Below are 21,030 nucleotides of genomic sequence, written 5' to 3'. Positions count from 1 at the left end.
CACACAGAGTGTGTCTGGCTTTCTTCAGTCCTTTCAGGTTGTTGTTGGAAGTTAGCTGAGTAAACTCCTTCAGGTTTTAAACAAAAAGAAGCTGTTTTCCTGTAGTACTTCACAGATACGCTAGTTACGTAATCTAGCTTTGGTTTCTCTCTTCCTTTAAGAGAACTATTCTGTTACATTATATTGTCTGTATGTGTTCTAATGGCAAAAGTTCTTTTCATCTTTTTAGAAAAAAATTATTTCATCTGTAAGGAGCATTTAACATGACACATATTCAGAGGCAAAAGTAACCCTTCTTGTGTCCTGAAGAAAGTAATGTACTGTATCTACCTATTCAAATGAAACTATAGCCATAGCGCACAAGTCCATACTGTTTAGCAGATTTTATTAGTTTGTTTTCATGACTGCTTTTAAATGGTCATAAAAATTCTTGTACCACATGAGGGAAGGGGATGATCTAGCTTTGTTTCAGTTACTGGTTGCTACCGCTGTAATAGATTTCTGTCACCATCCCATTATACCTGCTTTTTTCTTCCAATAAACTCTTAAAGTCTTTATCATCTTTCTATCTGTCTGGGTTTTTTTTCCTGGTTTTGTTCATTGTTCTTACTGTGTCATATTTTTTCTTAAAATTGTTGCACCCTTTAAAGTACTTTTCATGTTTGCTTTTGGATCTCATTTGTAGTATGTGTCTGTCTGTTTCACTAGTGTTTGTTATCTTTTATTAAATATGTGTTTATGACTCTGTTCTTCACTCAGCTTAGTTTATTTCCGAAGTATTTTTAATGAGAATTTTTTTTTTTTCAACTTCAAGGATACTTTCAGACTGCTGAGGCAAAATAGTCTGCTGTACCTGCAGACTGTTGTTAGCAGTTGTGCCTTTGGTGTTTATTACTGTTTTCCTAAGGGTGCTCATGCCATAAAATGGAAGAAATAAAAATCAGTTCTATAATAAATTTCAGGTTAATGACTTCTTTAAAGAAATCTTTTAAATCCCAAGTAAAATAGAGTGACAGAAGCACCTTTAAAAAAAGAAACACCACACTTCCTTTTTAGTTGAATAGAATGATTGCTTGATGTGACTTCTTTAGTTACAGCCTAGTGGGTTTTTTAGTTTGCTTTGTTTTTAAACTGTGCATCTGCAGCTTGTTGTGCCATAACCCTGAAATAGCACTCCCTGGATCCTGTAGGAAAACTAGAACCTTGGACTGATTATGTCTTCACCCACTTTGTTGCAATCGTGGGAGCAACACATTATGAATTTCTAAGCTTTGTCTGGCCCCCATAGTATACATGTGAACATGCGGATACCAGGAATAGAAAAACAAATTTCATTTACTCTGTTCATATACTTTGCTCTTATATTTCTTCTTGCTTCAGCTTGACAATACTACTGTTGCACACTGATATTTTTGTTGTTGTTAAATAATCAAAAGAGAGTTAACAACTGTTGCATTGCTTTCTGCGTTTCTGCTAATGTTCTACATGGCAAAGTTAAAGCCCCCTTACACACATTTTGAGATCAGCATTAAGCTCTGATATCCTCTTTTTTTGTGATGAAGCTTAGGCCACTTTGATTTTCAGTTTCCAAAAGAAAACTAGTAATAAGTAGTGTCAACAGAAAGTTAAAGCTCAGAATGCAGATATATTATCAGATAAATGCTTGTACTCTGCAGAGTTTTTCTGAGTATAAGTTTTGGTGAACTTTAAGGTGAAAAGGATTACATCTTCAGAAGCTTGCGTATAGAATTTAATTAGCAACAGGATTTTATACTTGCATGCAGCACAGAAATTAATTTTGACTTCTGATGTTCTTTAATTTTTGAGAGTGTTGTCAAACAGCAAAGCTCTATTCCTTGCTTAAGGCTTGACAATATCTGGCACTTAGCCACATTCTGGAATATTTCTTTTTTATAGAAGCAAAAACCAATTTGTATTTATTTCTGAATTGTGACAATTCAGAAATAAATGCACGTTATAAGGATGTCTCTTCCCTACAGTTATTTATTTTTGGGTTGTAATGGTTTCTGCTTCTTGAGCCTCAAGGGTGCCAATCCTCTTTAGTCCCTCAAAACTTACTTTAAATAAAATAAAATAAAATAGGCTCATTATCCAAAGTAATCTAGCAGATCCACTTATTCTAAGCTAAAAATCACAGATTTTTAAAAGTGAGGTAAGCTTAATTAAATGCTACTCGCTGATCCCAGTCAGTCTAAAGAAAAACTTTTTCCTGTTCACTTCCTATTTACATTACAGTAAGTTTCCTGTAATGCAGTATCCTTATTGTGAAATGACAGTTTTTCTCATTCCATGGGATTTTTCTCCCAGAAGAGGGGACAGGAATGAAACAACAAAACTGCTTTGATTTGAGCTGGTAGAAATAAAAATAAAGATGTATTGTTTGTGTCATAGGACCGGGAATGTATAGTTTTAAGTCACATGTTAAAACACAGTAGTTAATGGTGGGCACATGGGAACATGTAGGCCCTTGTGAGCCGTATTTAATCACTGCTTGAGGAATCAGATAAATCCTTCCCTGATATCACTGAGCCCATCTCAGTGTATTTATCGGTGTAACCTGATACATTGCTGTTTCTGACTCACTGTGTCTTATTAAACACTGCTTATTGAATGCTCTTCTCTGTAAAATGCACCTCTTTCCTCACTCAAAACATTTTTCTGCCAAGGACGAAGCTACAGGTATAGTAGCATTCAGTCATGTAGTAGTCAAGTTCCTGTAGCATAGGGGCCATAGAAGTATTTAGGCTTGATGTATAGATCAAGAGGTATTATCAGCTTTAGGCATGTGCAAACAGATGTGGCTTTCTAACATATGGTAGAAAGCTGAAATTGCTGTGCAATCTGTGTGACTACTGTCCTGTTAGCCACCAGTAGTAAATTCTGGCATTCTCAAGCACCTTTCTTAGAGTGAGCTTAATGTGGGAATATGTGGTATATGTTCCTCTTAGAGCTTTCTGCGATGGTGCACAGATTAACTGTTAAATATAAATTCTTTCTACTCCTGCTTGATGCTGTGAATTTAGGGGGATGAGAATACTGACAGGGAGGGGGTGTGCATGTGCACAAGTATGCCACATCTTACCACCAGACTTTGCCTATCTAAGTGTTGGTGTGATCAGTATATGGAAATGCTGAAGAGTAGGTGAAGCAGTTTTGCCTTGTAACATGTCTTCCTAGAAATATTAAAGCCTAGAAATATTAAACCCAGAAACACTTAAGGTTTGGAACTCCCAAGTGTTTGGTCTTGTAGGTAAACAAAGTGGGATTTTCTGCCTTTTAGGTCCTGGATTTATTACTGATTTGTTTTGCTTGTCTTTCTGTTCCCTTTCAAGGTTCTGCCACTTTGCACCACTGGCAGCAGCTGGCTCAGCCTCACCTGGGTGGGATCCTGGACCCGAGGCCTGGGGTTGTCACTAAGGGATTCAGGACCCTGGACCTGGACCTGGATGAAGTGTACTGCCTTAATGACTATGAGGAAGATGAGACAGGTGACATTTCTTACAAGGGCCTAACTACCTCGACGCCAGTTCAGCACACAGAGACCTCAGGTGAGAGGTCACAAGCACAAGTGACTGTTTCAGACAACAAGAATAACCCCCGCCAATCTCAGGCTTTCACAGAGGAGATGCAGGAGTCCGCGACTGACGATGATGAGGGGTCTGGTGAGGGAAACTCATTAAGTCCAGTAAAACTGACATCTTTGCAGGATTTTGATTACTGGGCCATTCTCACATCTCTCCAGAACAGCATCCATAGTATTGCTTTGTGTGTAGCATCTGCACGTTAACGCGTGCATTAGTTAGAACATAACCATTCTAACATTGGCTCAAAAATCCTTTCTTAATAATCTTTTAATTTGACTTTTTTTTTCAGTAACAGCATCTGTGGTCAATATTTTACTCTATTTTGATAAGAGAAGGCTGCTAAAAGAAAGTGGTTTGTTCACAAACCTTTGTGTGGCACGTATGCAACTTGTATGTCTATTAAGTACAGGCTCTTCAGTGTATATAATGTATAGACAATATATATTTTGTATGCCTATAGTGCAGATATTCTTCTGGCTGTTCATAAGAGGTGATGCCATGCTTTAGATTTTTGTATTTTGGGGAAAAAAACGGAGACTAAATGATGACAAAAGATGCTTCTAAGTTGCCTTTGCTGAAACAAATGGAAGTGCCTTGAAAATCAAGCAAAGAAATTCTGCAAGTTTAATTCAGCTACGTCAGATATAATTGCCTGTTTTAAAATTCCCTTTGAGATAAAGAATTAAGAGGATGTTTTTATGCAGAGAATAATGACATTTCCCTCATTCCCTCTCCACCACACTACTAAATTCTATCCTTCCTATTTTTACCGTATTAAGATTTAAACAATTTTAAGTGACGCAGTACTGCCTGAGTTATTAGGTCCTCTGAACTGACGTTTGCAGTCTATTATTGCATGAGGTTACAGGTTCTCAGACTATAGATGTGTTTTCAGTTTGTGCAGTTTCTGTTTGTTGGCGGGGTGGTGCTGGTGGTGGTGTTTTAATAAGCTATATAGGAGTGTTGGTCTTTATTAGATTTGCCACTGGTAAAGAATTATATTTAGTTCAGAATCAGAAAACTACTAGAACTCCTTTTTCTACAGACTCCTTGTTTTTACATAACCATTTCAAATGAAGACAGTTCCTTCCGCCTCCTTTTTATAGAATAAATCATAATTTAGTATTTGACTGGTCTTTGGAAGATTAGATTGTCTCAGGGCTAGACAATTTCTGTTATTTTTGTGAAGTGCAGAGGATCCTCAGCTCTCACTGAAATGGCAGTTCAGTGCTTTCAGCTATTGAATATAAGCTACTCTTTGCAGTCAGTTATACTAAGATTAAACTTAGAACCGTTTGATTTGGAAAATACCTTAAATACTGGGTCCAGCCGTTAACCTCATACTACCAAGTCTGCCATTAAACCATGTCCCGAAGTGCCACATCTACAGGTCTTTCAAATATCTCCAGGGATGGTGACTCGGCCAGTTCCCTGGGCAGCCTTTTCCAATGCTTGAACCTTCAAACCCTTCAACTTCTCTTTCCATTGGCAAAAATTGTCTTTATTCTATGAGATCTACTGCCCAGGAATAATGATTATTTTTTAATATTAATATGGAAATAAATAATGCTTCTGCAGGAGTTGTATACCGTTTCGGATATTCTCCAGGTTTTTATCATTCTGAAGAGTCTGAGTAACAACAGCAAGAAAAGCTGGAGATCTAGGAAGCATGGCCTGAAATAATCAGACTGAAATAACTGGCATTTTTTAGTGTACAGAATAAAAGATTCAAGAAAAGATACAATACGTTTTAAAATGTGTTGCTGCGGAGGGTAAGGGAACAAGCAGTTCTTCACGTACTCAGGATACAATAATTGTGCAAAAAAAGCACCATTTAGGTTATGTTTTGGGTGAAGAATTTTCTAATTGTAAGAATATTCAACACAGGAACATGTTGAAAATTTGGAAACCTTATTGTTGTGGACTATACATAGACAAGGATATAGACATAGTTTAGTTCTGTGGGCTTTTTTTAACTAAGGATTCGTAAAATGTCTGTGGGTAATGATTTGGAAGAGTTCTTTCTTTGGAGTACGAACATAAATGCAGACCTGTGCTGTGATCACAAACTGGCAAGAAAGACCAGTATTTCCCTCCATTTTCTTTATACATTACAATTTGAATACAGGTCCCTGTTATTAACAGGTTATTATTCCCTGGTTACTGCTTGATTGTAACTGGCAAAACTCTAGTTATCTCAGACAAGGTTTTAAAACATATTCCCTACCTTATAAATTGGAAAAGTAGATAAAATCTATGAAATTGTCCTAGTAATCTTATTTTATCTTGTATTATTTGCTGAGTGGTTTTAATACATTAGAGAAATAGATAAATTGGTCAAAATTAATAACTTTCATGTGTAGAATGAACAAATGCGCTGAAAACTTTAACTTCTCATTCTTTATCCTTCCTTCAAATTGCCCAGCTGCTTAGGGTATAGGACTATCCATGAGCTACCACATCATTATTGGTTGTGTTGCTCAAATGAAGTAAACACACTGCTGTATCTGGTTTGTGTTGAAGCAATTTGTCAGGTGGTATACAAGAAGAAAATTGTAGATGTTTTCAGAGTAGGCACTGACTAATGTGTCAGTGCTGCTTAGGATCTACAATGCCCACTGAAGAATACCTCTGGGAGCAGAGATGTGTGCCTAGCTTATGAATTTATTTTGTATTTAAATATTGTGCAGCCATTGCTCCTCTTGAAAAAGCCTCAGCATTCTTTCTTGCCTCCCCTGGATTTCTCTGTAAGAAATGCAATGCAGGGAGGGGTGTGTATGGACATGCGGTTCCTTAGAGCACTGTCAGAAGTGCAAGGTTATGACCTCATTGCTTGCATGATTCCGGGGGAGATTCCAGCTGGCAATGTACAGATTAAGCTCTTGATAAAGATTGTGGAAGTAAAATAAAAAGGGAAGGAGAGAAATATCTTGTATGCAATCTCTAGTGATAGTGCTTTTGCTTGTAATCCAGAATAGCTCCATTGCAGATAAATCTAGTTCAAGAGGTTCATAAAAGGCCAGAAGGTATCTACCTACAGTTGCTGTTGGCAGGCCATAGAGTGTGCCAGTCTAGAGCTACAGGTCATCTAACCTGAGAACAAAATGTCTTTGGAAATACAGTGCCTACAAGGACCATTCCCAGCAGGTGTAAATCATCTTAGTCTTTTGGGTAGGCATCTGCTTCATTTGATACATATGCTTTGAAGCTTATATCTTACCAGTTTTGCACTGGAGATGTTCCCTGGCAGAGCACTGTGAGGTCCTATTCTTACTGCCATTTTGTGGACATGCAGAGTGCTGCTCGAGATGAGCCCTAGAGAAGTCATTTTAGCGTCCAGGCTTGGGAGAGCAAACACTGCTGGTAGTGCTAAAGGGATCCTGTAGCCAAAATAAATGTATTCAGAACAGAGAATCAGTTGTTTCTTGTTGAGTGATGTATAAAGTCAGAAATCATTCTGACTAAATAAGAAAAAATTATTATCCTTGAATTTTCCTGTTCCTGTGCCGAAACCTGTAGTATCCATTGATACGTAAAATAACTTCCTCACTGTATATGCAGATTATATCCCAATTATGAACATTTCATGCAATTTGTGACCTGCAGTTGATCTGTCAGAGCTACATACTGTGTGTGGGCTCAGTAACTTTATGGAAGATTGTGAATTCCAGAATCGCAGTTCTGGCCTAATACCCAGGAATAGGTTGCATTTTGTATATCACTTGTGTAGGCTCTCAGCACAATTGGAATGGTAAAGAAGTTATAGGATGCAGTGATGTTAATACCATCTAGGACAAGTAATTTTTGCAGCACAAATTTTTAGTAACCTCGATATATTTTTTTTATTCTTTGAAAGAAACTGTTTTATATTACAAAACTGTACCTTCTGTTTTGGGGGGAGTTGTTGGGTTTTGTTTGGTTTTTAATTCATTGCCTTTCAGGTTTCCCTTAAACAAAAAACTTAAGCCATTCAAAGCACTTAATGTTATTAATGTTCTCATTTCGAAGTTGGAAGGGCTACACTTGATTCAGTGTATGTTTAATTGCATGCTAGTGAACTAGTCTTTCAATACTTGTGTGTGTTAGTTCCACTGATTGATTGCTTTGAACAGACGTGCACAACATTACAGGATCAGCCCTCTTGTATTTCATGTTTAGACCTTAACCATGACATATGGACAACTTTCCAAATAGATGCCTAAAACAATGAAAATACATAATGAATGTCTTATGTTTGAGTTGGTTTTAGCAGGATTATTATATGTGCTTCTAAGAGGTTACGATTGTACAGAAAAGCAATAAATGTTGTAACTCTTCTTAGAACTAAGGTATTGATGAATATTTAAATATATTTTATTCTCAAATGGCATGAATATTTCTTTAAGAGAAGTCTGTCAGCAGTTGCTATCTGTGCTGTTAAAATGCTAGAATTTTAATTTGGGGATTTTAGCCTGCGTAAACTCATGCTGAAGCCACCTTAAATACTTTTGAAGTCTTTTTACATCGGTGCTCCATGCTTATATACGTATGAGAAGCAGACCTCACCCAGAAGAAAGCTAAAAAAATCCTGTCCAAAGAATGCCTGCCTTTGTTCAGTTTTTCATCCTTTGCTGTTTCCAAAGGCAAAATAAATTGAATTTAGAAATGCAGACACTCAGAAAATAATTTTATTGTTGATTGTTTAAGAAACGTACAGGAGTAACACTCTTGGCATAGATGTACGGATTCTTGGAGGCTTTGACATTCAAGGTTACCCCTGAAACCAAGTGTCTCCTAGAGGACATTCTGGCAGTGTTTTCCTGAAGGCACCTAAACACCTTTAGGAGAGCACCATGCTCACATTTTCCAGCTGTTGTATTTATCACCCATCTCCATCTTGTAACCCAGGCATCAGCTCCAGCATACCCTATATTCCCCTTGTTCTGTAAGCCGAAAGTTTTCAGTACAACTATCACCAGGTATCAGAGCTCTCACCTTTAGTCACCTGGAGGAGATGAACTCTGCTAAATTTAGAGAGTACATCAAGGAGCTATCTTGTTCTGTGGATCTAATAGGGTTTTGTGATCTAGTTTGCATGAATTTCACTTTGCCCAAAATGGAGTTGGTGGCATAGACTGGCAAAAGTTAAGTCTATAGCTTCTATTTCAAATGATCACACTGGAGGAAAAAGTACCTCTTAGTGGTCCTTCGTTGTTCTCTTCCAAAGGAGGCAGAGCTCTTTTTTTCTGTTCAGCAATAAAATAAACTTCTGACGCTTTAAAACACTATCTGTTCCTCTAAGTACTCCCCAACCTGGTTATCATTCCCTCCCTGTTTCACCAGCCTGTGCTGAATAGATGCCCACATTACACTGCTCTCTCTGCTGAACCAGCAGGAAACCAGGTCTCTTCCTTTTGTTAAAACATGCCAAAATAATGATGAGCAGAGTGGCTTCCTTCAAAGCTGGACTAAAATGTGACCTTTATGACAGTCTACATCAAGTTTCCTGATTTTTTTTTTTTTATTAGAAGTTCATTTTTGCACAAATCTGTATTTGCCAGAATAGCTGTTTATATAAAATGCAGAGATGTACTGGCTGCTGTGAGTTCTCTGCCTCCTCACTATTCATCTAGAGTAACAGGTAATTTGAGTTTGAAACCAGTGGTACAAAAGTTAATGGGGTTCTAGTATAGCCACCTCTTACAAATCGTAAACTCAATTTGTCTTGACGCCTTTATGTGCATGAGGTGGGCTGCTGGTTTACCTACTGTAACTTTTTCTCTGCATGAACTAGTTGAAAATCCAGATTAAACAGTCTTTTGAGGGTTCCCTGAGCAGAACACCACACCCATCTGCACCGAGCAAAATGGCCCATAAGCTCTGAGTACTGAAGCTGGATCTGAAACAGCTCTGAGCTGTATCAAATCAGTTTTGTGTTGAGTGGGGAAAGCTCTGTTTTACCGGAAGATGGAGCTCTCTGCAGTCAGTTTGACTAGTACCTGCCTTTTTTTTTTTCAGTATATTGAAAGAATTTTTTTACAGCAGTGTTTGTGCTTACAGGAGAGTTATCTTTCAGCTATAATGTTTTGCATTTTTTTCCAAAATGTTGAGAGAGCTTAATAAGATGGAGAATCGTTAATGACAGAGACAAAAACACAATCCAACAGCAATCTAAGGTTTAGCTTGAATTTTAATTTAGGGGAAAAAATGCACACACAGTTCAGTTTATGTTTTCCTGATGGATGAAATTACATGCTGTTTCTGTAAATTTTGTTAAACACTGAACTATGTACAGATTCTTTTTATACAGATACGAAGCTTCATTTTTAATAATCTACTACTATGCAAAAGAGGGTTGAAATAAAACATTTGGTTTCAGACACAGTCATATGGAGCAGGTGTTTATGTTTAAAATGATACTTTCGTGTATGTACATGTGAAGATAGTCTGTTTTATTATAAACTTAATGTATTACTTCCTCACGAATTTATACCAACTCATTCTTATGTAAAATTACTAGGTTAGGAATGAGTCATTTTCTTTCTATTTTATAAACTTTGTTCATTTACAGCAACAGGTTCTCACTCTCTTTGTATTGCGTCCAAAGGATGGAAAATGCTACAGCACAACCCCTTTGTTGACTGATGGAGGATGAAGCTGGTACAGGACTTTCTTAGTGGTATTTGAGGGTGGAATACATCTTTGGAAATTGAATGAGGTTTTTTAATAATTTCAATTCATTTCCTCTTATTAGAGTCGGTGATTTCTCTACTTTTAGCAGCCTTCTCCTATCTCTGACTCATTAATAGCAATGAGTCTTGCTTTTGCTATTGCAGCTGTGTATCTTCAATGTGCCTGTTTCCAATCTGAGGGGATGCCCGATGGATATTTCAAATGGGGAAAATGCACTTCTTGTATTGCAGCTATGTGCTTTGGGTTGAGCTTGCAATCTTAAACCGGCATTGCTTTATTCTGTTCTCTATTCATCACCAGGAATAATTGCTTTGTTTCTACTTGATTTATGTTGAAGTCCTTTGTCTTCTCTAAATAACCAATTTTTTTCATGTCCAGTTATTTGAGCTCTTTCTCCAGATTTTCTTTTAACTCTCTACAATATGGAGAGAATCATGATTGCTAGGCTGTGCTCCCTTGTAATAGCTTTTATAGTGCTCACACTAATCTCTAAAGCAACTGGATTCCTGAAGCATCATAATTACCATCTCTGGAGGTGAAGTAGAGCTTGTTATTATGTTATGCTGTGGTAACATTTGAGTGTGTTAACATGACACTCCAGTGGGTTTTTAGAAATATCTTTCTTTAATGTACAGCAATACATTCCAGTGCTAACTAGAAGTTACCTCACATTGTATGCTTAGCCACTTCTGCTTCCACTGTTCACACTCCCCATGCTCTAGCCTTCACACACTGCTTATATGTGTTCTTAAAGGACTACCTAACTGCACACACTATTTTGGAGCTGTGATACTTTATATAAGAAAAAGGGAACACAGCCACGATTAAGACTTGCCTTGCTTCTGCTGAGCATCTCTGGAAGTTCAGAATGGTGTCTGGTCTAGTTGGTCTGTCTGTCTTTTGCAATGTGTTGAATAGTTGTGTACTGTGGTATTAAAATGTGGCTTAATCAGGGAATGGCTCAGAGGGTTGGGTAGGACTGGGAGGGAGGGAGCTGCACATGGGTTTTATTGTGCATGTCTTTTGACCACTGCTAAGTTTTGTTACTAAGTAAGAGAACCTATGCAATCATGATGTCTTTGGTGTAATATTTAACTCCGGGTGTTTTTCAACCAGCTTTTCAGATGCATGGCTCTTAAATTTTGTAGTTATTTTGCAATGGCCACAGCTGCGTTATACAGCATGTTAGTACATCCACAGAAAGAAGCATCTCTACTAAGAAGAAAGAAATTGGCCTAAGTCCTTCAATTTTTAAATTGAGCTGTATTTCTTCCTTCCCCATTACTGTTGCACTGGCAGTGTGGCATCTTTACACTCCAATTTGTGGGGAAAATTACTTACTACACTGTTTACAAATATTCAAGACCTGCTATATGGTGCAGCTGAGGACATACATTCTTAAAGAACCTAAACACATGCACAAGAGAAGTGTCACAGATGTACAGTAGTGGATCCAAAAAACTACCGCTTTCCATACAGTGGATGTGAAAAGTCAGAGACCAAGAAACAGTAATATGTGTCAGACCCCTCCCTGCCCAAACAATCTATATTCCTGTAGTATTAGCAAGCTGGATCCATTACTGAGAAGTAATGGGGTTACCTTTATTGTGGATCAATCTAAAAGCTGAAATGCATGAGCATTCAGAAAATCTTGGTGCTCCTGAGCTGGTACTTGAAATGCTGCTTGTCATTTCCTAGTGATGAAGTTGCTAGTTTAGATGAGGACTAGCATTTCATGCACTGCCATGCCTGAATTTGGTTTGAGCAAGACTCACATGCAGTGTTAGTGATCATAGGGTAGTTTCAGCAGACCTTTTTAGCACTGGCCTCAGAGTCTTAGATGTGTGTGTTTTGGAGAACAAGTGTCTGTTAGAAGACTGTAGCACTTCTGTATTTCACTTTTCTTGCATTGATCCTGTCTGAGGTACCTCATCACTTTTTGCATCTGTCTTATCAGCACACAGAACTTTGGTTTTCCCCTTTTCTGTGTAAAATGCAAAGAATTTGCTTTTTTTTAATTTAGTACCTCATCCTGGGAAGTGCATGTCACAAACCAACTCCACCTTCACCTTCACCACCTGCCGCATTCTGCACCCTTCCGATGAACTCACGCGAGTCACACCAAGGTAAGGGTTTACCATGATGGCAAAGCATTCAGCTCTGAGTTTTCCTTGTAAGGAAACACAAATTAATGGCATAAGCAAAAAGCGTTAGCCACACTGGTGAATTACAACACCCCCCCAAATAATTCCTCCCATTTTGAGTTACCTCAGTGTGATTTTATTTGAGAGACACGTGCAACGTTTAGCTAAAATTTTAACAAAATTTTAGCTTAAAAAAAAAAAGTTGTCTCTACTTAAAATATTGCAGGAACAGACGCACCTAAGTTGGCTTCCAGTATACAAACCTGGCTACCCTCGATCCCAAACTAGTTGTAGTCCTTATGTGTGAATGCACAGAACATGGTCTCTCACAAAAATTGAGACACATTTTTCTGGGGAGAAGAAATTCTGTATCTTCTGCACAGAAGAAAAAGGGATGCACAGGTAAAGACATGTAGAATGGTGTCCAGGAAGTACATGAGGAAAGGAGGAGGACGTATGTCTTAATCAAAAAAAGGGAGATGTCTACTTTGTTTCTTGGTGTAATTATTGGAAATGAGTTCGTAGTAGCCAGACTATGAGCAGTAATGGCAGTTGACATGTATAGGCAGTACGTGCTGATAGGAGGCAATTTATAGCCTCATAGATGGTGAAGATCTGAGAACCAGAGAGGGTGAGTGAATTTCCTACCTAAAGAGGGAAACTTTCCTTCCTTAGCAAATCAGCATTTAAAGAACGTTTTTTCTGTTTGGAAGGACCATGCCTCATCACTTTCTCTGCCCTTTCCAGCTCCTGTGTGGGAGTGTACCATTGTGTAGGTCCCCATTCAGACATGATGTGTCTAGACTTATTTAGACATGAGATGGGCCCTGACTACCTAAGGACGCATGAAAAGTAAGGGTATTAAATATGAAAACCTGCGAGGTGGAAATAAAATGGATGATGATTAAATGTAACTTTTCTGCGTCCCTTTCTGAACTAAGTGAATCGTGACCTGTCTGATTTTTCTTTACTCTTTTCTGTCAGTTCTTTCTGTTCTTTCAACACTCTTACTGAAGAGATCCTTTTATATGGCTGCAATTCTATTTTAATTTTCTTGCTGTCATTGAATTGCTGTTAACTGTGGTCATAATAAACTTACTGATTACATTGGTCACTAAATCTAACAGATCAGCCATTACTGACAGCTAAATTCAGCACATTTTCAGCTGCCTTAGTTAAGCTAAATTTCATCATCCATTCAGGAGGAAAAAGAACATAATAAACAATATGATGCTTTCAGCAGACATGTTTAAGAAGCTCCTCCTTACCAACTATAAACAATTCTTCACAGGTCATGTGAGGAGGACGAGGAAACTGCATTATGTCTCGTTATGCTGAGAGGAGGTATAGGGCAGACACTATGACCCAGCGTGGCAGGGGGTGAGCAACACTGCCAGCAGCCTCTGTTGGCAGGATCATATACGAGGAATGCTAGTGTGTGTGGCACCAGCTAACCCAAAGAGTTTTGGTATTTACCTACCTGGTTGCGTTTTAACCTAGCCTCTAACCCAGGTGATGCTCTAACCTGACTAAATTTCATCTGGCTAAATGAGATGCTCATTTATTTGTTTCTTTTCTCACTCTTAACTCTGAAATTGTCACTGGGTTGAGTTGCTGAGGCCAGTTTGAGTCTGTTTCTGTGATTGCATCCAGACTGCTCTGCAGTGTTGGTTAGTTTGATGGGGAAGATATTTCCTTGTTAAAGCAATACCAAAATGATGTAAAAAACAGAAAAAGTAACACCTACATAACAACTGCTTTCTTGCAAGGATGTCTTTTTTTTTTTTTTTTTTAATTGCACTGTAGTGTGTACTTGTGCTGACAAGACAAATTAGTAGAAATTCTATTCTAAATATCTGTGCAACTGAAATCTGGAGCTGGAAAGAGTGAAGCTGTTGGAGTTGTTAAGCCCTTGGAGTGCTGTAGTTTACATCTCATGACTAGGACATCTTAGAAGCCTGATAATTAACACTCTTTCTCTGGGTTTCGAAAACGTACTTGGGCCTACCCTGTAGAAAGTCAGTTCACGCAGTAAGTTCTCTTTCTCTTTCTTTACCCTTCCTCATGCTTTGCAAGACTTCTGTACTTCTGTGTCAGTGTGCATCGCAGTGGCTGTCATTGCTCTTTAGTTCCACCATGAACTGAAATCAGAGCTGTGAAGGACAAGCTTTAATCAATACTTAAGAGAAGAATTGTGAACTACCTTCTCCTTTCTACTCAGCCTTGCCTTCAGAGTGCATGTGTGTGCTGCTGCAGTGGGTGTGTGTGGCCTCCTTAGCTCTGCTGTGAGGAGTCGTTCTCCCCTGCTGCTGATGCAGTTCAGGCAGAAAGAGGAGGACATAAGGAGAATTGGACACATCTGCCACATGCACTGGCAGCCATAGCACACAGGGGGGTGCAAGAAGACCAATTCTGGAGTCCTTTAGCAAGGCTCTGCTTTTCAAATTTCACCACCCTTAATACTAGTTTTCTCAAACAGTTTACAGGGAGGAATATATGGGATTCCTCTTGCTGAATTGCAACTGGAGGGTAAAAATCCTTTGGCAGTTTCACTTGCTTATGGTAGAAGTTGGTACAGTTCCAAATCACTGTAGAGATCGTGTGAGTCAGATCCTATTTAGCCATGAAAAGAAGGCATGACTTGAGACTTCATAGCATTAGGCTAGTATTTCCTTAATTAAGGAGTGCCTTAAAGATATGAAGGTACTGCTGATTTTTAGAAAATCACTGGACTAGAGTTTGTAGTGTTATGTTAACTCGTGTCACCTGAGCACTCATTAGATGTTCTAAGCCCATCAGAAACTGTGGCTCAGAAACAAAACATTCCAGGGTGTCTAACCTGACAGGCATGGTAGTGTTGGCTATACAGAGTTCATTAATGTAAGGTGAAATGAGACTGCAGATTCCAGTCAAGACATCATCTAGGCCCTTCTGTCCATCTGGGCAAAAAGGATGCAATTCATTCATTGGCCTGAGTCTTCTCTACACCTCAAATTCCAATCAGATGACAACAGTGCGGCTGTTTGATGCATTTCTTGGTACAGAGAACCCAACTTAAGTTAGTTGCGTGTATGGCTGAGCCAGTCCAACAGCATGGCTCTGCTGAACAGGGAAGATCCTGTTCTTTCCCTTGTTTCTTCCCTTCCCAGCTGCTTAGTTGTCCCACTGTCTTACATTGGCTTTAGTTTTTGTCTGGCTCTTTGCTGAGTGTCTTCAACTTGCTAACCTGGCAAGATGAAGGGGAAAATTTCTTTCTTTGAGCAGTGGTGAGCTATCAGGTCAGTGAATTCTCTGTTAGCATCAAGTGTTTCATTGTTCAAGACTTTTTAAATGCAATTAGAGGGGATGAATCCATGCCTAGGAAATATTACCATGGAATTCAATTTTTTGTACATGTGGCAAGAACCATGGTTAGAAAAAGTTGGAGAGGTTTTTTTAAAGGCGCTCAGAACCCTTGGGATTTTCCCAAATAGACATGAATTTGGACTGTCATGGATGTCCCGCATGCCTCGTTTCTGGAATACCCGAGTACACCATGCCTTATTTAATCAGTGGTGTACCTTGGACTGCCATAAATTTTGAGTGGGGATTGCCCATAGGTAAACATGCTGTGGCTAACCTGATCTATTAGGAACAAGATTTTTAAGGATGGCACTGTAGTGCCAGAAATGCACAAACCTCAGTGTCCATGAGATCTCATACTGTAGCACCAAGGATTTGGAATGTCTCCTTTGTGTTGGTAATTCTTTGGAAATAGGTGCTGCATTGAGTCCGTGTTCACTGAGATGGTCAGCTTGTGAGGAGAGGACAATCTGCCAGAATGAATACCATTTGATATGCCTCAGGAAATCCCAACCCCTAACTATCAGTAGTTTGCTTAAGAAAACAAAATGCCTTAAGATAGCACCAAACTCAAGTATGTAGTGTCAGTCACTTGTCCTATATGTGCAGTTTATTGCCCATTTAATACTTTCTTATTCGCTACCTGTACGTAGTTTATTTTGAGAAGAGAGAACTGGAATTGGGGAGCAATTTATCGATGTTTCAAACTATAGAAATCAGTGTTTTACCAAATGAACAGTAGAATGTCTTTTTGTTGTGTTTGGTTTGCTGCTGAGTTATCAGTTACCCATTGGCCAATTGACAACCAAGAGCATGACTATTTTTCTCATCACTTCTGATGATTATTCACAGCATTGTGCATCCCCATCAAAATTTAGATCTCCCATCCCCTTCCCCTTAAATGAAAGCAGTTTCAACATAAGAAGGGAAGAAGGGTTTGACCACACAGAAATGCATGTTGGTGACAATGCCAGTGTCCAGGAGCTTTGCTATAAATGCTTCCAGAGCAGATACGTTCCCCAGAGCAGATACGTTCCCTGCCTCCCTTGCCGCTGTCTCTGCTATGACCCAGCAGTACTAGAAGGACTAGCAGTTCTGTGTGTTTATCAGAAGAAATGTGGTGGTGGGTGCTGAGAAATGCATTAATCCTGTGAGACTGGGCGGTGAAGTATGCAAAGTGGAGAGATGTGATTCGTAAGAGATGATGTTTTTGCTCTTGCCATCACATTTGTGAGAAGCTGGGAACTGTCAGTTTTCTGTGCACGCTCAAAATGGATAGAAGGCCTTGCTCGGCGTTAAAAATCTTGCTTGCAGTAAGTCTTAATTCCCTAGTGGAGAGAATAATTTGCCTGTTCCTTTGCTTTTAGCCTTAACGCAGCACCTACTCCAGCTTGTGGCAGCATTAGCAACTTGAAAGGCACCCCAGTGGCTACTCCCTGTACTCCTCGGCGTCTGAGTTTGGCTGAATCCTTCACTAACCTCCGGGAATCCACAACGACAATGAGCACGTCTCTGGGGCTGGTGTGGCTGCTGAAGGAACGGGGCATCTCAGCAGCAGTGTACAATCCCCAAAGCTGGGACAGAGCCAGCAAAGGCACCCTCCTGAACACATACCCCCCTAAAATGGCGATCATTCCTTCCACTCCACCAAACTCACCCATGCAGACACCTTCTTCATCCCCTCCATCTTTTGAATTCAAGTGCACCAGCCCACCTTACGACAACTTCTTGGCTTCGAAGCCTGCTAGCTCAATCTTGAAGGAGGTGAGGAATAAAAAGAACATCAGGAACAGTGAAAGTCAGACTGATGTGTCTGTTTCCAACCTTAATCTTGTGGACAAAGTCAAGAGGTTTGGTATCGCCAAAGTTGTGAGTTCAGGACAAACGTCAGCTCCTTCTTTAACTGATGACCAGGGACCTCTTCTCTGTGGGGCACAAGGACCAGTGAGGGCCCTTGTTCCTGGAGGTCTGGCACCAGACGGTCTCCCATTGGGCTGCCCTGCCGTGACCAGTGCCATCGGGGGCATCCAGCTGAACACTGGCATCCGAAGGAATCGGAGCTTCCCCACCATGGTGGGTTCCAGCATGCAGATGAAAGGCCCAACATCTCTCACTTCGGGGATCCTCATGGGAACCAAGCTCCCGAAGCAAACTAGCTTACGATGAAGGACTTTTTATTTTTACAGCTAGTCTTTTTAAATAAAAATACTCAGATTTTTTCTCCGATCTTCTTTTCCTTTCTCCACTGCCCCTTCATTGCCTCTTGAGTTTGACAAATCAACTTCGTGCCTAATGGGAGAAATGTGTAAACTTTGTATAAAATGTGTAAATATGTACCAGATCTATTGTAACTAATTGGATTATTTTACTGTTCAATTGAGTGTAAAAGGCTCTACATTAAGATTGCTGTATTAAGGCTAACTTGCTAACCTTTTGAAAAGGGTTTTTTTAAGATGCACTGAAAAAAACAAAAGAACAAAACCAACAAAAAATAACTTGACTAGACAAACGTGAATTCTGTAGCTAGCCTAACTTGAGTTGAAGGTGCATGGGGAAGCTACTGAATGTGTTATGTGAGACCTCGCATTACATCACTTGAAGCATGGGAGCATTTGTTCTTCATTAAATACTGAAAAAAAGCTCTCAGTTTAACCTGTGGTAGTTACAGTTTTGCTTCTGTAGATGAGTTGAGCTGAGTTACTGGAGTGCCTGGCTATTATGCCTGAATGGATGGAACTTTTTTTTTCTGTTCTGTATTCTGCTCCTCCACAAAATGATAAACTTGAACTAATACTGTGTTGAGGTCAGCAGGCCTACTGGGTACCTGGAATATTGACATATTCCTACCACTGCTGTTTCATTTGGAATGCTTACGCTCTGTGCAACTTTTTTTTTTTTGTTTTGTATTTCAGTGCTGCACTGGATTGTGGAAGGGAAAAATGCTTTACTGTGTGTTGCTGCCAGTGAAACATACTTTGTCAGTGCCCCCAAAGAAAACAGTTTTCACAACTCATGAGGTAAACATAGCAGTGACTTCCTAGAAGTCAAAGTTGCGGAACAGATTGACAGATAAGAATGTTATAAGAGAACATGTAGCAAAAACAGTATTAGGAACAGGTGCGGCCTTGAAACCTCAGCAGAGAACCACAAAAAACATTTAGTAACGGAATGGTACGAGCTAGAAAGAGCAACTTGCAGTCCTCATGCTGATCTTCAGGTTTCATGCATGTCAAGGACCATGGCCTTGTATGCCAGGTGAGAGTATTTCCCACCCATTTTCTGATTTCTTTTTTCACAGAAAGATTTTTCATTCAAAGTTGGACCTTTAGCAGAAGTAAAAATATGGGAAATGCTTTATTCCACAGTGTGTTTAAACTGAAAAAACACATCCTTTATATAACATATAACCCCCACTTTTCCAGAAAAGAAACAAAGGACCTCACACAACCTTTAGTTACAGCCAGGTGACCCTAATTTATATTGCAGTTTTGGTCTCTGTTTTACCAAGTTTCTTCTGGGTGCTTGTAGAAAGAATTGAAATTTTCCAGAACTAGAACAGACTTGGAGGGAGCTTGTTTGTTTCTAGAGCTGAGCTGAAACATACATTTTTCTGGAAGGGGGGGAAGGAGAGAAGTGGGGAGGATTTAACATCCGCTTTCTTTTCCTTGCACTTCTTGTGGCATCTAAATCAAGCTCCCCATTTGTTACCATAATCACACTACATGTAATTGCCGTGAATTGCCGTTTGTACCAGACTGTTACTAAATCATTAGCACTGATAATTTCTTGTACAAATGAAACTGTCTTTTAGTCTTTGTGACGAGAGATAGGTGGGTGGTGGTTTGTTTTTTCTGAATGAAGTAGTTACTGCGTTAGTGATATGGACACTAAGGATATTTTTTGAGAAAGAAAAAACACATCGGTTGGTTACTGCATGTGTTTGAAGACTTCTATTTATTCTATGAACTTACAATGTTTTAGTAATACGTCATCAGCTCTCTTGGCTGTTCTATGTGTGCACTTATTGCAAGTAAATTTAAGTATCTTTTTATTTGAATGTATCTTAAACCAGTAGCTAGAATAACAGTTGCTTATCATGGACTTAATGGACCATTTTATATACCCAGAGGAAGAAAGCAATACCATATGAGAACTTAAAAGCGTAGAAGTTAATTATACAATTGGGAAGTATTATTTAGCCTTTAAATAAGCAGTAGGAGCTGTCCACCCACCAGAGAAAGCAATTGTAACACATCAGAAAGATGAAATTTAAATTTTTCTTCACTAATATCAATAAAATAACAGAAAAGTTGCATTGTTGTGTATTATTCAACTGTTTCCTGTTCTTCTAAGGTGCTATATCTTCCACCTTGATGCCTTGCTTTCATCTCTCAGTCAAAGCAAAAATAAGAGGTTATCACCAGGTTTAGTTTTTTAATTCTTAGGCAAAGAAGTGGTTGAAAAGTTCTGAGATTTTAAGATTGCTGGAACTGGTGAAACTTAGGTCAAAACAAAAAATACAGAAGTGAATGCGTTTTTATTTTTGAGTTCCAAGAAAGCAGAATTGGATGTTGTGTGGTTTGTGTATTTTGAGTGGGAGAGTGGTGTGAATTCTACCTAATATGATGCAAAATCTGTAGTGACAGAATGTGAAAGTACAGAGTAAGGAGGAAACATGTTGTGTTTTCCAACAGAGACAGAAGTGAGGTCTGCTGTTAGCTGGTGTCTTCATTACTGAGAGAGGAAACAGCCCACTGATTAAACACCACGTACTGAGAAACTCGAAAGCTCCTGTACACATGGTGGAAGCTAAGTAATGATAGAAGAGCTTGGAGGAGAGCGTAGTGAGACAATAATTCATAGAAAGATTAGACAGCCTCCTACACTGAGTAATGTGTGTGATTTTGAGAGACAAATAATACCACTTATATCACATAATTGGTACAGAGAGAAAACTGGAGGGCAGTAATGCCAAAATAAACTTTTGGAGGGCTTGCATTAGTATGACGCAGTGCCATGTGACAACTGTGAGAGGGGCTGATGCCATGCTGGGCACATCCAGGTACTGTGTCAGTGAGTACAGAGACTCATCCCTCCTGTCTGCCCAGCCCCAAGCCTGGGTGAGGCTCAGGATCAGAAAGTTAATGGTTAACGGGAGGGATCCAAGGAGCATGAGTACAGTGCATCCAGCCCTCCATGCCTGAGGACAGGCTGAGTTAAGCAAGTGCCACTCCCGGGAAGGGGGGGGCAGCTGAGGCTGGTCCGTA

At 39.3% G+C, this 21,030-nt stretch overlaps 1 protein-coding gene across 13 annotated transcripts in view; it reads left to right on the top strand.

Moving 5' to 3' along the window:
• TRAK1 (trafficking kinesin protein 1) overlaps nucleotides 1–20,071 on the top strand; it is a 136,499-nt gene extending 116,428 nt beyond the window's left edge. For 6 of the 13 annotated variants that reach the window (XM_074900675.1, XM_074900672.1, XM_074900676.1 and 3 more), the window contains 3 exons: nucleotides 3,354–3,683; nucleotides 12,301–12,403; nucleotides 17,131–20,071. In XM_074900675.1, the coding sequence (XP_074756776.1) occupies nucleotides 3,354–3,683; nucleotides 12,301–12,403; nucleotides 17,131–17,929 (1,232 nt within the window). In that variant the 3' untranslated portion in view covers nucleotides 17,930–20,071. Of the gene's footprint in view, nucleotides 1–3,353; nucleotides 3,684–12,300; nucleotides 12,404–13,712; nucleotides 13,802–17,130 lie in introns of all 13 variants that reach the window. The other 7 variants (XM_074900673.1, XM_074900681.1, XM_074900678.1 and 4 more) reach the window with 5 other exon arrangements.
• The last annotated feature ends 959 nt before the right edge of the window (nucleotides 20,072–21,030 follow it).

Source organism: Athene noctua, chromosome 2, assembly GCF_965140245.1.
Source record: "Athene noctua chromosome 2, bAthNoc1.hap1.1, whole genome shotgun sequence".
Classification (NCBI taxonomy): Eukaryota; Metazoa; Chordata; class Aves; order Strigiformes; family Strigidae; genus Athene; species Athene noctua.
This window is presented reverse-complemented; position numbering and strand designations above follow the sequence as displayed.